At 40.6% G+C, this 17434-nt stretch overlaps 3 protein-coding genes across 13 annotated transcripts in view; all 3 read left to right on the top strand.

Moving 5' to 3' along the window:
* The first annotated feature begins 1520 nt into the window (after positions 1-1520).
* On the top strand, positions 1521-4574 carry LOC125501292. The gene is made up of 2 exons (XM_048656441.1): positions 1521-2186; positions 2258-4574. Exon 2 carries the CDS (start codon positions 2624-2626, stop codon positions 3596-3598), a length of 975 nt encoding a protein of 324 aa, XP_048512398.1. The 5' UTR covers positions 1521-2186; positions 2258-2623; the 3' UTR covers positions 3599-4574.
* A 138-nt stretch (positions 4575-4712) lies between these two features.
* Positions 4713-8912, top strand: LOC105688672 (myosin light chain 1). Of its 2 annotated transcripts, XM_012405183.3 has the most exons (6): positions 4713-4850; positions 5305-5332; positions 6704-7012; positions 7102-7188; positions 7731-7785; positions 8433-8912. In XM_012405183.3, the coding sequence occupies exons 1-5, from the start codon at positions 4848-4850 to the stop codon at positions 7754-7756; spliced, it is 453 nt and encodes a 150-aa protein (XP_012260606.1). In that variant the 5' UTR covers positions 4713-4847; the 3' UTR covers positions 7757-7785; positions 8433-8912. The 2 variants fall into 2 exon arrangements, with proteins under 2 accessions (XP_012260606.1, XP_012260605.1); XM_012405182.3 differs by lacking the exon at positions 7731-7785.
* Positions 8913-9754: 842 nt separating this feature from the next.
* Positions 9755-17434, top strand: part of LOC105688648 (microtubule-associated protein tau) — a 36775-nt gene continuing 29095 nt past the window's right edge. For 3 of the 10 annotated variants that reach the window (XM_048656760.1, XM_048656759.1, XM_048656753.1), the window contains exons 1-2: positions 9756-9923; positions 10017-10124. In XM_048656760.1, coding sequence (XP_048512717.1) covers positions 10032-10124 — 93 coding nt within the window. In that variant the 5' untranslated portion in view covers positions 9756-9923; positions 10017-10031. Of the gene's footprint in view, positions 10125-17434 lie in introns of all 10 variants that reach the window. The other 7 variants (XM_048656756.1, XM_020853836.2, XM_048656762.1 and 4 more) reach the window with 5 other exon arrangements.

Genomic DNA, 17434 nt, shown 5'->3' with positions numbered 1-17434 from the left:
CTGATTTTCAGACGAACTGGAGGTAAAAGCGGTCGTCTCACTTTCTCCATTGTAACGAGTATGCGAGTTGCTGTCATTCTCCGGGCAATAATCTTTGCCCGGATTCTTTTTATTCGGCGACTCTCGGGCCAAGCTAACGGACGGGGCGGAGCGATTCATCTGGGCGTCGACGCGATTGACTTTAGGATTTTCGGCACTGCGAGATGATCTTTGCTTATCGCCGCTCCTGACTTCGAGTTTGAACGGTTGCGATTCAACATCGGTGGATACCTTACCATCCGAAGACGCGCTCCAGGGACCAGCCAGATTCCGATCCTCCTTCGAATCTGCCGGATGATCCCGGAGCCGTTTCTGAAGACCGTTCGCCAATAACGCGTGATTTTTTCGCAACCAATTACCACTTTTCAGAGACTGTTGGCTCTCTTGATCCGATGCTACGACATCGCGTTCCTTGCGTACGATTGAAAATTTTTCCGGAACCAACGAGACGTCCGCATTTTGCGAATATCCGCTCTCGACAGTTTGGTCATTTTTTAAAATCAGCGAATTCATTACCTCCGAGTCTCCGCGCGGTGCGGCAAAATTTTTCCGTCGAGATTTCAACCAGGTATTGTGCAGCGTTTCGAAATTGCTTCTGATTCGATTGTCTTGATGAACGTTGCGACCGGTTTTCTTAACGGTTTTCGGAACGACCAGCCTGGTGGAATGGCGAGTGCAATTCAAATTTGTGCAACGCTTGTCACAGGGATTCGCTTTTTTCTCCTGTACACTCGAAGATCGAGCGCATTGGTTCGCTGGTTTCAGCTGAGTTTTTTTACTCGCATCGCCGGTCTTCTCGTTCTCAGTTAACGAACTGTTTTTACGTTCTGCGGTCACAGTATTCACAATTGATGTCGCATCGATATTTTTGGCCTTCGGTCGCCTTGGGAGCGATTCCGTTGCCTCGAGATTCATTTCTGGGTCGAAATTATTTGGATCTTGCGATTTCATTTGACGAAGCTTCACAGTTTTTTCGACGTTGTCATCTCGTTTTGAATTCACAGTCGGGATGTAGTTTTCAACATTTTCATCTGACACTTGCAAAACATCGCCACTGGCTAACGGTGAATCTTGCGAATTTTTGTAACTGATTACCCCACAATACTCGCACCTCGCCAGCATCTCGCTCGTCAGGAGAGTTTGCGAAATTTTGTCTCGATCCATACCCTCCAATAATTTCGACAACGCAGTCTTCAACGTTTCTACAATTTTATGCCCACCTCTGCACACCTTGCTTACCTCGCTCGAAAAATAAGCTTCGAGTATTTTTTGAGCAGCGCCCAACTCAATGAGTGGGAATTCTTTTCGATCCACCTTCATTTCGTGATCCAGATCTAGACTTTTATCAAAAAAACTCGCAAGTGTTCGTTTGTCGTTTTGTGAAATGCGACGTCGATCTGTAGCACGCCTCCGATAGATCCGATTTTTTCCTCCCATGTGCTCGTCGATGGTATTCGAATTCCTGGTGTTCGATGGTGCGGAGTTGTTGGATAAATCCTCCTTTTTCGGTCGCATGATGTTCACTTCGACAACTTGATCTCCACACATGGCGTCACCTTGTTCTCCAGAAATAACTGCAAAAAGGCTTTCGCTGACCTCAAGCTCTAATAGGACTTGAAAATTTCCTTTGGGAGATGCGTGGGGATGACGATGGGGATCTTGCGAAAATTTTGGATCTTGGGGTGCATCAGATTGCTGCATTTCGCTGATATTCGTCCTATGGGTGAAGTAAATTGAAGAATGTGTTTGAAATCGAGGATTCCGTTAAAGGAATGATTACCTTCAAGGTGGACATTCGGAAGGCAAGTCTTCCAAATTTATCCGTGTTCTAAAATGAAAGCATTCAATTTTGTAACTGTCCACTACATATTTATTTTCTTCAACGACCCAACGCCTCGTCAAACGACTCAAAATATCCTCCGCATGTTGAAAGCTCCCCATCAAAATCCAACTGCGGAGACTCCAAAGGCTGAAGTGAGAGTCGAGAAAAAATCGACTTTTCTAATTCGTGTGGGTCAGAAGGAAAAAAGTGAATCAAGCTGTCAATTCGAACCTCATAATATCCATCCTTCCACAGTACCACAACGAAAAAAAAATGTCAAAATCAAACTTGGAGCATGAATTACTGCAAGGTCAATCAATCACAGGTATTCCCAAGCCCCCAGTCCTCCCACTCGTTACATGAGTATCGAATGAAATTTTTTACCTTCTCGCCTAGCAGACGAGGTGTCGCAGATTTCGAGCCCCGTTTCTTTGAAAACGAGATGCGATTTGGACTCTGTGACTCCATTCGCAAAAGACATGGTGGAAAATGTGATCACAGGAGCTCTGGGGATTCTGGACATTAACCGGAAAGAAAGTCAGTCGGCATCTCCCAGTATTTCATTCGCTGATCAATAAATTTTGCTCACAATCAGGCAAATCCCGGAAGGACAGTTTGGCCACGAATAAAAATTCTTGCGACTCGTCGTCGGGGTTGGATCTTCAATCCACCGGTGAAGGAAGCGTCGCGGAGTCCGTACCTCAAGACAATCGCACTCCTCCCTTTTCATCTGCGGATGTTCAGCGAACGATTGTCCAAGTGATGCAGCTAAGCGTCGAAGATGCTATGAACTGCGACTCCGTCCACGCCGAACAGGTCGCCAAGATCGTGAAAGGTCTGCAGGACATCCAGATCGGCGACTCCGCCTACGTTTTGCCGGCCAACGGTTCGAACATCGAAAGGCAGGTGAAAAGGGCGGTCCGAAACATCAGCAACCTCGATTTCGGAGACACGGAAGCGACGCAATTGATCGTTTGCGATGGACAGGGGGACGTTGACACCGCAATAATCGACGCGGAATTAGGACCCCCAAGTTGCGCGAAGCCTCACCATGACTCATCGGAGATCCCGACGCGCTTTCTGCACAAAATGATCGAAGAACTCGAAGAAGATGATTCGACGAAAGCGATCGCGCCCGATCATCGGAACAAGGAGGGGATCGCTACCTGGGAGGAATCGGAAGAACAGTTCATACGAACGATCGAAGGACACGCCGATAACGCAACGGACCCTGTGGCAATGGGAAACCAGGACTTCCACCCCTCGGTTATGATCGATGAAGAATCGTCAGGCACCACCGCGGAAAGTGACACGGCGAATCGGGTTTTGATGGACGCGTTACGACACGGTGACGGGGTTTGCAGTTCGGAGGAGATAATCGCCGATCAAGAAATCGGCGACCTTCGTTCCAGAGACCTATTGGATAATTCTACGGACGAAGATCCGTACTGGTGTACAGCGGGGCTGATCTCGAGGGTCGTTAGCCATCGACAGGGCGAATCTATCGAAAGCAAAGTCCTGCCCGCAGCTGGACAAGAACCTCGAACGTTGGCTGTGGATCTGAAAAGTCTTCCAGTTACGAGAACCGGAACATCCCTCCAGGAGTCAGCGTCCCTTGCCGAACTTGAGGGTAAGCATTCGAAAGGAGAGAGGAATTCGAAGGGCGAAAAAACGAATTCTTTTCGTAGAAGAGTGAGGAAATTTTTCGCAAGATTTACGAGAAGTAAAAACTGCTGAGCGCACGTCGATTTATAAAATACATAAAATTATTATGCAGAAAATTTGTGCGAGGATCTTCTGAATAAAATTTCAACGATTCTAGGGGCTGGAGGGAAATGAATAAAATTGTTCAAAGGTCAATAAATTGGATAATCAAGCCGCGTGTAGACATTTGGTAATGTTTCGTTAAATATTTGCCATAAGTTAGATCGGAATCTGCAGGTGTGTAAAAATCTCTCCATGAAGTATCGAGGGCACGTAACACTTACTGAGAAATCACAGAGTCCATGATGTGAAAAAAAAAGATTTGGAAGAGAGACGCGTATTTGATATTCCGTAGTTGATTTTACAGATACTTAAGTATGTGGATAAGCTCCAACGTAGCTCGACGCACATTATATAATAGAAATCGCGATGGTAGTCTGGCCATTCAAATATTTATAGAATTTCATTAGCCCGATCACTATACTGTGGTATGGTGAACAATAAGTTGAGAATTTAAAACATTCTGCCTATCTTATTAGCGATCTGGAACAGCCGATTCAAATTTTTGAAATAATTTGAGTACACGTAACGATTCGCGGATATATTTGGGAGTAACAGTTTCTTGCACGTATTTTGGAACACCTTGACTCATCGTGCGAATTTTTGTTGCTGCAGCAAACGAATGACTGCATTGAACTGAATTTTTACAGCAATTGATGTGAATGAATGTATCGTTATCCAAAATCGAAGCAGAGGAGGGAGAGGCAAAGGGAGCTTTTTAAATCAACGATCATCACGTTTTGTTCGATTACAGAGAAATTTTGAAATTGTAGAGATTCCAAGACTGCGACGTCTTCTTTAGAGAGACACGCAGTTAGTCATTTTTCGCGAATTGGCGGGGTAAAAATTCGGTCAAAGTTAATTTCTTTCTCCGCATTAACCGTGAGCTCGAGTATTTTGAGTTGACCATCCGGGAGCGTATAAAAAACGCTAGAACGTTGGGATCTGGCAACCCTGAAACGAAAATACAATAGTTAAAAACCATTTATCGTAACGTGTAACACAGTTTCGTGTCTGAGTCCGTAAACTGTTTTTGGAATGCCACGTTGCCAAAGTTAGATTCAGAAAATTTTTTTGAGTTGAGATCCTCCGATTCTCATGTGTCCCTGTGGAGGCGCCATCTGCATTAATAAAATGATTCCGCGCGGAACCTCTTGGTCCCACTTCTGGTTCAAACTTCGTTGAGGGAACATCCAGAAGCCGTCACACACATTGAACAGCAATGGTGAGTAAAAATCTACGCTTTGGGACATGATTCTGTAGAGTTCTACATTCGGAATTAGAGAGAAAAAAAAAAATATCTACCCTAATTTCGAAATTTCCTCTGAAAACTAGAGTCTTCAACCTCCAATTTTCCCATTGTTGAAACTCATCCAATATCGCCGCATTTTCGGATAACAAATTCAAAAAAATACCGAAAATGATGTCTTATGTTTAATGACAAGCTTTTTGTCGTCCTGATTCATTTTTGGATCGAAAAATTCGAAAAAACCGTCATTTTTTTCTACCTGCGGTGGAAGTATTATATTTCAGGAACATGTAACTTGACTTTAAAAATTGGAAGATGCATATTGAAAACCCTCCGGAGAAAATCTCATCCGCTATGCACTTCTGCCCAAATTTGTTTCTCGGATCTGATGATAAAATGCTCACTGTTTCTTTTCATTTTTCATTTGCAGGCTGATCTCAGCGCAAAGGACGTCGAACGTGAGTAAAATCATCCGCACACACATCTTTTACACACCATTTTCTACAGGGATTAAAAAAAAAAAAAAAATTAATCAATCGTTCAAAGAAGTAAAATGAAAAGAAAAAACCAACGACGATTTAATTCGATTGTTCGTAAGAAAAGTGATGACAGTTTATAACAATTGTTTCGTCGGGAGTGCTTTTTGAATAATCTTATTTTTCTTACCATCGCAATTTGTGACAGTGATTGTAACACTTTTATTTTATCGATCTAGAAAGTCAAAATATTATCACGTGCTTCGAAAACGATTATAAAAAAAAAAAAAAAAAACCAAAAAAGAAATACCATTGAGAAAGAAGAAGAAAGAATCCCACGACATCAACCGTGAATAAAATTTGGAAAATGCATGCGGTATAAACGAAATACGATCCTCATAAGGAGTTGAATGAAGGAAAAAAAAGGGAAAGCTCGATTCGACATACCTCGGAATGTCTGACGACGATTGGAAATTTATTTTTTACTTGAAAATTATGATCATGATAATGATAGTAGTAATAATAACGATAAAAACTGCGACCCTCTGAGAATTTACAAATTTTTTTTCGTCCCCGAAAATGGGAGAACCGAAGAAAAAAAAAACTGAAAATATGAAACTTTGAAAATGTATAGGATGAATTACGCAATCGGTGGTGGTACACGCATAATGGGTGAAGTTCGGGACGCCCGGTTTCTGTTCTAATTGGGGAACGCGTGGCGTTACCCGCCAAAAATAGTTCGGGTGCTGTTCTTATATGGCCGGGGGGAAACTTGAGCTTGCAGCAGCCGCTCTTCTTCGCGATCTGAGCAACCGCCGACCTACAGCTCGCCGGTTCCGATATACTAAAGTCTAAACATAGGCGTTGCCTATATTGGATATTTTTGAACGAGAGCTCGACGAATGAATTATAATATTATTATACGTCATGAGTCCTTCCGTTTTAAATGTTTACGATTGTGCTGACACGATCCGAATCAAGACCACTCGCAAAAATCGCAAGCACAAAACCCCCGCGGTGTGCAACGGAACATGGAAAATGTACATGTGAATTTTTCAACTCCTTTTTATTTATTTATTTTTTTTTTCAAGCGCCAGTGATTGGAAAAAATATTGGGTGGGAGTAAATTTCCAACTGGCCAAGACGAGGGGCAGTTTAGGGGCATTCGAATAATGTAACCAGTGTACAGATATTTGTGGAGAATTAACGGGCGGATTCTGTATTTTGTTAGAAACTTTATTTCATCTTTTAGTTTGGTTTATCGAATCTACACGAATTCTATTCTCTCGGATATTTTGAATCAAGAACAGCCGAGGCACGGAACAGTACACATTGAATTTTGGTTAATTTCAGGGGCGGAATTCGCCTTCTCCATCTACGATTTCGATGGATCGAACACCCTCGACGCCGTCGACCTTGGAAACGTACTTCGCGCCCTTAACCTGAACCCGACGAATGCGACCATCGAGAAAATGGGAGGCACCAAGAAGAAGGGAGAGAAACTTTTGAAACTCGACGAATTCCTTCCCATCTACAGCCAGGTCAAGAAAGACAAGGACCAAGGATGCTACGAGGACTTCCTTGAGTGTCTGAAATTGTACGACAAGAGTGAAAATGGCACGATGCTCGCCGCTGAGCTCACCCACACACTCCTCACCCTCGGTACTAAAAATTGGAAAATATTCTTGAATCGGAATACATTTCTCGCGAGTCAATCACCTCTGCTAATTACCAGCGTTTTGTCCTCTCAGGTGAACGTCTCACTGACGCCGAAACCGACGAGGTCATCAGGGACTGCATGGACCCCGAAGACGAGGACGGTTTCATCCCCTATGCCCGTGAGTTTCGAAACCGAAAAGCACAATACTTGCGGTGCTTTTAGATTTTTTATCTTCTGGTTTCGTCAAGTATATCGAAGATCCCCAGTATTTGAAATTTGTAATATCCAGTTCGTTGAGATCCAGCACGTAGTTTTGTCACCCTGTCATGAATTCGAGAATACTTTTAACGCCACGTAAACTGAGTAATGTTATTTCAGGTCAATTTCAAAGAGTAACAAAATCGATCCACAGAATATTTTTCGAATCAACCCCACAGTTGATATGCAAGAATATCGCAACAGTCTCCTTCTTTTTTTGTTCAATAGAAACGAATTAGATTCGTCTGACCAAAGGTCTGTGAAGAGTAAAATTTTCCATGGTTGTGAAAGACCCGCCCCGTCGCCCTCCCTTTGCCAATCACACGTTTTAGCTCCCCTCAGTTTTGAAACAAGGATCGTAAATTATTAATCGTTGAATAGTGATCAGAGTAATTTGTAGCGCCCCGTTAGATCCCGTAGGATTCCCCGTGTTTCATGTTTCCCTTGGTGATTATTTTACAGCATTCCTGAAGAAGCTGATGTCGTAAATCAAGAAATCACCATCGATCCGCGAATCGTGAGTACACCCCGTCCTATCGCCTCCGTTGTATCTTTCTACGTTCTATCTACGTGACTTACATGTTTCTTCTCTCGCTTATTACAAACGCACATTTCTTTTAATCCGAATAGCAATCACAGAATCACCATCGCCTGGAAGAGAATGGCAGCACAGTCAATAACTCTTTTCTCTATGTATTTGGTTTTACGTGTTGTTCACACAATCTCCATATTTAATATCCGTCCACCGGAACCGAAAGAAAAAAAAAACCACAAGGGTTTCAATAATCATTGTCTTCTGTCGACAAAGATTTCATCCAAATTGCTGATTCAAAATGCTTTGTATTATAATCTGCGCTGCATTTGATCAGCTGTGTCTACACAAGTGTAATTTTCATCGACTTTTTTTGAAAATTTATTTTTCTTAAACATCGTTTTTTCAAACGCAACTACTATTAGTTATACGATGAAAATAAAATGGCATAATTTTATCGATAAATCGCATGCTGCCGATGTAATGAGGAGCTTTGTTTTTCAGCTTTGACATTAAAATATCGAATGAAAGCCATATGAGACATTGATATTTTGGTGCGTCGTTAACGTGTATATATGTACACGTCTGATACGTTTATACGATAATTTTAATATCGTTATTGACCTTTGCAGCGTTTCTTAAGAGAATGTGTGACAAAGCAGCTGCCACAGCCAACCCCGACGAATAAAGATCAGACGTCATTTTTCATCGATCAAAATTCATAATTGAAGTGGTTGAAACAGCGAGCAACAACGAACAAAGAAAAACTAAAAAAAACCTACAGGAAATAACAAGAAGAATATTGAAATCTGATAAACAAGATTACCGAATAAATCAAAGATAGTATAAAAACAGAATTTTTGGGATACATCTAGCAATCTACGCCAGGACAAAAAAATATTTCAAAAGACGAAGCGAACTCAAAAACTGTTCAGGGTCCTCGACCTTTTGACAACCACTTGTATACGCCTATTTAATTTATTCAATATCATCGTATCAACAAATTTCATGATCGTTTATAATATAATTATTGTAACTTAAACTTGTTTAGATATTTTTATTTTCTCCGCTCTAATTATTATATGAATTATACATCTACTGTACGTACTAGACACAATTGTTATAATTATTATTGTTATTATTTCTATCCTATAAATAATCATGGTAATAATGTATATTAATTATGTTCAGAAAAAATAACAAATATATAAAAGCCGAGACAAGATCTGTTACAGAAAAAGAAGAGATGAGAAAACGCGTTATTTCATTCGGTTCGATACATCATTCAACATTTTACCTAACGAACGCAATTTTTACTATCTAGAATATTTTTATCGTTCACATGATTACAGGTATTGTATGATATGATACAGATACACAATTTCGTATTGAACTGACAAAAATAACCGTGAAGTTATTTCAATTACCATGTACTGGAATATCGTTCAGTCGTCAAATTTTTTCTAATCTCAAAGTTGAACACCTCTTCTTACTCGTAGGTTTTCAAACAAAAATTTTCAAACTTTCCGAAACGGGCTCTGAAATTTTTTAATTTTTTTTCTGCTGCGAAAAATATTCGCTCGTCTGAGAGAAGTTTCCTTCTTTCTTTCGTCATATTTTTCGAAAACCAGTGTTTCAATTTCAAATTTTCTCGTTCATACAGAAAAAAAATGATCGCGGATTGCCAATCAAAAATTAATCGAAAAATTCATTCAGCTAAACGATCATCTCAAAATTTTTTTTCTTCGTGTGCCTGCGAGTGCAGGCGGAAGCAGAGAGGGAAGCAGAGGCGAATCAGGGTCGAATAGATCTGCCTCCCACGCACGGTATATATATAAAACCATGTACATGTGTAAGTGAGGTATATATGTTCAGCTAGTTATGTATACATGATTTAGAATCGGTCATAGTCGGAACTGTTCGTTTCTAAGGCCGAGTTGAAGCATTCGGTGTGGTATCGCGCGTGCGACCCGGCGGCAGGGAGCAGTCAATTTAAACGCGTTGTATCTTCTGCGTCCTCAGTGTCGATTTCAGCTTCTCGACCGCGGGAGATTGAAGTTCCTTTTATACTTGCATCGCGTTCAGTGTTCCTCATTTTTAATTTTCAGTGGAGTGTCGATTGTGTACGTATTTATTTCGTGTTCAAAATACAGTAACAATAAAATAGAATTCTAACGAAATAACACAAAAAACCTTCATCTATCTTATTGGATTAGGGGTGAAAATGGCGGATGTGCAGCTTAAACACACCGAATTCAGCAACGGGGATGCTGCTGTCAACCAACGCGTTCCACCCCCGGCCTCTCCTGGACCACAACACGCAGGTATATTTATATTTATTTTTTTACACATTTCCTGTATTTTCCTTCTGACTCTGTTTCACCATTTTCCAACACGAATCACGATTCGTTCGATTGCTGAGGGAACAACAAATCTACGCTTTCAAATTTACATGTGACAACCAGTTCGGTAAATTTCAAAATTAGTGTGAATAAAAAATGCGAGCTCCGGTTATAATTTGAACGTTTTTTCAGAAGATTCGTTACTGAAAATTTCAGAACATGGTTCTGCACAGATAATTACGCCGCAGCCAATAACACAGTTGACTATTACGCAAATATCAAATATCTGGGTTTCGAGAATTGCGCAAGTATATAGGACGCTTAGTGAAACGAAGTACATAATAAACACCCATATAATCGTACGTACGTATAAACAGTAAATGTGTTACGTGTAGCTGTTCTTCTTCTTTATTGGATTGGGTCCAATAGGATCAGTAAACTTGTAGGTAATTCTAATGCCGCCGCGTTATTCGAATCAATTTTCACTGCAGCACGTTTAGAAACCATAAATCTATTTTTTTTTTTCCCTCAAACTTCCCTCTTTTTTCCACATGCGTATAATCCACATCAGACGAGTATCCCGGTTCCGAGATAACGTCATGTCACCTTAGTTAGGTCGATTTATTTGTTGAGGATACAGGAGATAAAAACTGAGAGAAAATAAAATGAAAGGAGGGGAAAAAAAAGGAAATTGAGCCTTAACAACTACGATGAAACTTACCCAAGTTGCATAATTCCAGATAACGGCAGGGAAATCAAAACAAGAATATCCGGTCGTAGTCGTCTATCGCGATGAAAAAAACTCAGACTTTCTTTCCATGTATACCGAATTCTCACGTTTCAAAGTTCCGTTATAGAGAAAGACGTATCGCGTGGAAAATAATCGTAGGTGAAAAGAGATCTGGATGAAAAAATACGCGGGCTAGAAAATTTTTTAATACGTAATTATGACAACGAACCAAAAATTTATTGATGGAAAAATTTTTACCATACCTATGTATCCAGATTTTGTACCAAAAAGTACATAAGTTTTACGAAGCCTTAAATGAACGATCTTATCAAGCTACTTGACCGAGAAATCGTGACGTTGCCTTAAATGACAATCACCGTTTCTGGCATATACTTTTTAATTAATGGACATTATTTCAATCAAGTGTACAAACGAAACGGGAACACAGAAGCCCAGTTATAATCAAGAGAACAATTTTCTTCCCTGTTCATCTAGTTATTTTTGTCTCCAGAATTCTTTTTTGTATCTTCGCTTACGCATTTAATATGCGATGACATTAAGAATAAAAAAAAAAAGTAGTAAATGGATATTAATTAGTAAATTGAGATGACCTAATAGTTTAACGATGGATCGTGGGTGTTTTTTGTCAATTAATTATCCGCACCTCACCTTAAATGGCGTTGCACTGAATCAACATCATGAATCTATCGATGGTTGTTTAATTATTTCACCCTAATGAAAGTAACCTTGATCAACCGCGTCACATTGAGTGATCAATTTAATGAGAAATTAATTTTTTTGTCGCAATCCATCGTTCAAATTTATTAACCCAAAATTTTGGAGGCACATAATAATACCGTTAATAATGTAACCACCGCGATTATATTGTTAACATCTATTACGGTTATGATATACTTATTTTATTAGATAATAGAAGAGAGAGAGAGAAAAAAAAATCATTAGAAAGAATTAAAAAAAAAAAAAGTATCGCTGACCTTGGTAAGTGTTAACAGATTCGCGTTATCACCTGATCCGCACTCTGATTATGTCGGACAAAAATAGTTGAGCTGTACGCGACAGAATTTTCGAAGCGTATCGTCGATCTCATAATAATTTTAATATCCATCCCGATAACGTCTACCTGTAATCAACCCAGAGATTCGCTTGCGTTACCTCGACGATCGAGAGATCGGAGAAAGAAGAGGAAATGGAAAAAATCGTGTACGAGTGTATCACCCCCGTGGACATATAATCTAAAAAAAGAACTTGGCGTACAAACTGCTCGTATAAATACTTTCGGAATACTAGGAATAGATTTTGTCCTGGTGTTCACAAATTTCTCTATAATACTCATAAACGTAACCCTGGCGGGATTTTTTCACTACACGACAAAAAATATCTTTCGAATTTCGTCCACTGAAAATCGCGTAAAAGTTCCGGCCGAATTATCCGTACCGCGAGAAGCGAGTAGCTGCCCCAATTGTCGCAATTACCGAATCAACTGCCTTCGAACAAAGTATAGGGGTCAATTTAAAATTATAAAAAAGACCGTGAGGCGATGCAGATTCACCACGTTGTCTCGTAACCCCCTTATTTTTTTTGCGTTCCGTACGAAATTCACTTTTTGACGGTAAAAAAAAAATTTTTTTTTTCTCCTCAGGGAAACGATCGCGTTTCTCACGTCTAACGAATTAGATCTGAAACCAGTCGAGAGAATAAACGAACTGCTGACTAACGACGTTCGAAATCATTGTAAGACGAATCTCATCTACAACTTTAAGAATAGCGCCAGGTATATTTCCATGAGGAAGTAAAACCGCTGTGCAGACAATAGTTTGTTATAAGGAAAATAGATCGAGGGCTCGGAAACTCGCTAGACAGTTTTCGCGAAAACGTTCGTCATGGTTCATTGTGCCTTTATCCTACGGTAATTGAAAAACTTGTATGTATAACTGGGATGAAATTGGGTACAAATTTTGCCGATTTCTATTAATCATTTCTACAAATAAAATTCATCCCTCCTCTTCTCTTTCTATTTTTTTCTATACCTGTCGTCGTTTCGCCATGAATTATTGCTTGTCCGTCTCGACTGTGTTACTTTTTCAGAAAATTGACCACCTGCGGCACAACCGAAAGAAAAAGAAAATTTTCCGAAATATAATTATAGGAGAGAATAGACCATAAATTTCAGATATTATCAGCTGAGAACAGAGAAATTTATAGTCAATAAAATATATATCTGAAGGGAATAGCTGCCTCTGGAATTTCGATGTCTCAATATTGAATGCGTGCGATCGATCGGCCGATAGAATGCCCGTCCGAAATCGAGTTTCATGGTGAAACGATACCGGTTGCAGCCTGGCCGCGGTGCGTGATCGTAAAACATATTAGAGAATCCGGCTGCAAGGCATATTCGTGAATGAAATCAGCTGTTGTACCTCGGGAACTCCAATCCTCCGGATTTTCCGTTGCGTAAAATTCATGGGGTAAGAACACGCCAAAGAATTACAGAGTCTTGTTAACCTTTGCGTGTCGAACGGCACCCTCGACGACTGCGAAAGCTTATAATACGGCTTTATCTCCGACATACAAGTGGCAGAGTCGTTTAACCCCCGGCGTATTTTACCACGACGTTGCTTCGGTTCCGTCAATTTTTATGCCTACGAGCGCATCGTCGCAATAAAAAAATTAAAAAAAAAGCTGACAAATTCAGTAGCTTTCAACGAATCATTTCAAAGGAACAAAAAAAAAACCAAATAATTGAGATTGCAATCGAAAGCACTGAAGATTAAAATTTTCGAATTATCAAAGAAAAAAAAAAAGAATAATCTTGGACAGAAGTATTTCGCTCGGATTCTTTACGTGTACATCGTGAGGTTCACGGGCATTGTAATCTTGGGGAAATAATTTGTTTCGCGAATAAAAGCTTGTGCGGCAGTTTGTAAAGTTCATTGTACATGCACGGGTATAGATATAATAATGTGAAATTGATATTGCGTAGGCATATATATTTCTTAAAATAAGGAACGGGTGATGAGGAACAGGGATTGACTGTGCCTCGCTCCGTGTATCGATCAAACATGAAATAGGCAGGAAAGTTTGTAACCTACAGACGATTTTCTCACCCTCGATACACTCCCACGATGTATCGTCGTCGGCCTATTAATTTTGAGTCATAGACGGGGTGGTCGAGCGCGGGGGTGGGAGAACTCACCCCGTGACATAACAGCGCGGCGGATATAAGGGAGAGGAGGAAGAGAAAAGCAGGAAAGTTGGTTGAACGGTCACCGACCCAGCTGAAGCGGGGCTTTCAGCTTTGCTGAAAAGCTTTGCTGACTAGAGCAAAATTTATGTAACTTCGCGTCGCGACGCCGCGAGTGGCTGTACCGTTACCTTTTTTTTTTTTTTTTGCTTTCTTATCTTCGCGTCGCATTGTTCGTCGCATTTGATATTTTACTTCTTTTTTTTTCTTCTTCTACTTCACATCACTGTACGCCGGCTATCGCGGGTATACCTGTAAAAATCGCCACGCAAAATTCTTCGCTCGCTAAATGAGATCGTGCGAAAATTTCCGATCGCGCATGAGTTCGCTGTACAGATCGGTGCTGTGAAACGCTGCGAATTTTTCAACGGGGAAAAATCGCTGTTAGAAATAGGCTGTACCTGTGAGAAATTCTCAAAGCCATATTAATGTTCTTGACTTTTTTTCGACGTCTTTAACAGCGCGCCGCGCGATTATGCAACGTGTAAGATGTGGTATTATGTCAAAGTCCAATTAGCACAGACATAATACAACCTCGAACGATACTCTCCGGCGAATCCCGTACCGGGCGACCGTCTTGTATTATATTTAGAAAAGTAATAACGCTTATCGAAAACTATAAGCAAAAATGATGTCATCGAATCGGCGATTATGATAGGACTGCACAAGCCGCGATGCTCTCTAGGTATATATCGAATATTTTTTACGTCGAATCGCGGTAAAAAATGACGAGGTAATTTTGCCAGTCGTAAATCCAAAACCTGCTATATTATATTACACCTGAGTATATGCCAACTTGTTGCATATATTTCACTAAATTACCAGCAAGAGTTTCGGATCAGAAAACTTCTCCAAAATATTTTCTAAGACCCTAATTCTGCGTTAGGAAGTTTTTTCACGTACGAATACCTATGCACTTGTGATAATTCTTCATTTGCGACTACGAAATTTGTCGATAAAATGTATAGTTAATTCTCACAACACGCTGCCGGAGGTACCGTAACAATGAAAGGTCAGCCGGTATATAAAGGAATTTATTCTCTCCGCGAGGACAAGTCGATGAATATTTTATGCCGATAATTTCATGCCCCATGGTACGAGGTGGGTAATTTTTTTTAATCAGTGTGAGAACGCGACTTCGTTAATCGCTCTGAATTTTATCAGCTTCGCGCAAGAATCGTACATCCTCAGCCACTCGGTTCAATTATTGTGGAAGCAGGAGCGCGAGAGTGTCCGGAGGAGGCTGAACTGTAATAAAATGTAATTAGAAAAGAATGGTCATTAATTGACCACCTCAAATGGGTCGCGGGGCAAACTTTTGTGCGTTATCAAAATAAATTAATGTCGAACTCGACGCAGAATCTGCGCTCCATTATTTGCCGTCGTGTGTCGAATATTTCAGCGGTAAAATTTGGAAAACAACGGGAGTCGAGATGAGATGATCCCGAGATATTTATATCGCTTCATTTTGATATTCCGTGAATCAGCGTGGCTCAGTAAAGCATTTATCGATATACGCCGCACTCCGTGTCGATTCGACCAGCGTCTAGAATTAATTAACAACGATAATTATTTTTTAAACTTCTTTCGGACGGCTGAACAAAAATTTTTCATAATCATGTACGGGATAGGAAAGAATTGATTCTTCCAACATAGAAAAACGACGACCACGAACTTGCGCAATATAACGCCCTTGAAATCGTTCGATGAAATTATACCTGTATACCGTACATCGCATTGCTTAATCATCGGACTTGCTTCTTTCAAGGTGCTGCAGGTTGCATACCTGCATTCGCGTGTGTCATTTAATAATACGTCATCGGACGTCGTTGTCAACAACGTAACGATATTATACCGAATAATTTTATCGGAGACTGTAACCCCGGAGCGATGATAATGAATGATAAGAAAGAAAAAAAATAAAATCATATCTCAACGAAAAACGAACAACCAATTACAGAACCAGATTTCATTGAATCTGCGAATATTTCCGATTGCCAAGTATTTTCATGCATAGATATATGCAGTTCTCCGTCGTTGGCGTCATCCAGGTGCATTTTCAATCAACTTTCGAGTCGACTAGCGTTATTTGTTAACGAGTTTTCAGCTCGACTTACTTATAGCGGAGAGAAAACATTCCGTATGACGCTATCTTTGGAGAACGATTGCCGTGCCTTACTCTGCAGTAAAAACGCACTGTACGGAAAGGCACGCGAAGATAATCAGCTGCAGGTTGACATATCAGCCGACAAAATCGGGTGATCGGTCGAATGAGAAAAACGAAGCAAAAAAACAGATACGACAAGACGTCTTCGCTTCGACGATCGTTTTTATTTGATTTCTTTCACTTCACTTTTTTGCTCCGTTTTTTTGTCCGCTTTACGTGACGTGGATATTTGAATTCCCAAATCAACCTGAGACGTCGGGCTAGACGATGTCTAGTTTCTTAATTTTTACACATACCTCGGGATACGTACGAAGAAAAAAACCGTAGAGATATAAACGAGCGAGATAAAAGGAGGGAAGTATCTTATCTACGGCGGAACGTCATAATCTTTGCGTTCGGTTTCGAAAACACGCTGTACGCGAACGCGATAGTACCTATTGCACATTTCGCACGATATCGAAGTCTCTGTGAAAAAATTTGGGACGATAAAATAAAAATTGCGTTTAAATTTAACGCGTATTACGTGATCGTATGTGCCGAGTTTAATTTTTGATCACGGCTCTTCTGGGTCATTTAATGTAATGCAGTAGATTGTTGTAATGTCAAATCTAGCAATTGGTGACATCATATACAGAAATTACCTAAGCTGACGTCACTCAAATACGTAACCCTGAACGCCAAGGCGTAGCCTGACCACCAATATCACAATCTATATGCGTGTGGCTGTCGTACGAACAGGCCTAGGTATGCCTAGACATCGCTTCGGCTTATTTCTCTGCGAATAATTGAATCGATTATCGTAATTTTCGGCGTCTGGTGGCGCTCGACGATTATAGGAAATCGATCTCGATTCCAAACGAATTCTATCAATCGGCAGCGAGACGCTGGACCTAAAAACATTTCAGTTTTTCACTTCTATAAATTTCAAACTCCCTCTCAAGAGTAACGAACATTACGTAGCGGTACCTATGGTTGTAGGGGATGGAGTCTAAAGGGGCGACCGCAAGGGGAAACACGTTGCAATCAATAAAGTAGCAGCAGAGGCAGTTGAGTACAGCAACCAGCATCCCTTGGCTCGCCCGCTTGCAGCGCTATGTATAGGACGTTGTTCCGGGGTTTCCTCGGTTCTCAAG

This window comes from Athalia rosae, chromosome 6 (genome assembly GCF_917208135.1).
Source record: "Athalia rosae chromosome 6, iyAthRosa1.1, whole genome shotgun sequence".
NCBI lineage: Eukaryota > Metazoa > Arthropoda > Insecta > Hymenoptera > Athaliidae > Athalia > Athalia rosae.
Note: the sequence above shows the minus strand (reverse complement) of the source record. Positions and strands in the feature narration are given on the sequence as shown.

What these genes read in the sequence shown, in the direction of transcription:
- LOC125501292 (XM_048656441.1), top strand. Translation starts at nt 2,624, where the DNA reads ATGCAGCTAAGCGTCGAAGATGCTATGAACTGCGACTCCGTCCACGCC.
- LOC105688672 (XM_012405182.3), top strand. An exon ending in CCACACACTCCTCACCCTCG is followed by an intron (nt 7,013 to 7,101) that starts GTACTAAAAATT and finishes TTGTCCTCTCAG; the next exon opens with GTGAACGTCTCACTGACGCC. An exon ending in CGGTTTCATCCCCTATGCCC is followed by an intron (nt 7,189 to 8,432) that starts GTGAGTTTCGAA and finishes TGACCTTTGCAG; the next exon opens with CGTTTCTTAAGAGAATGTGT.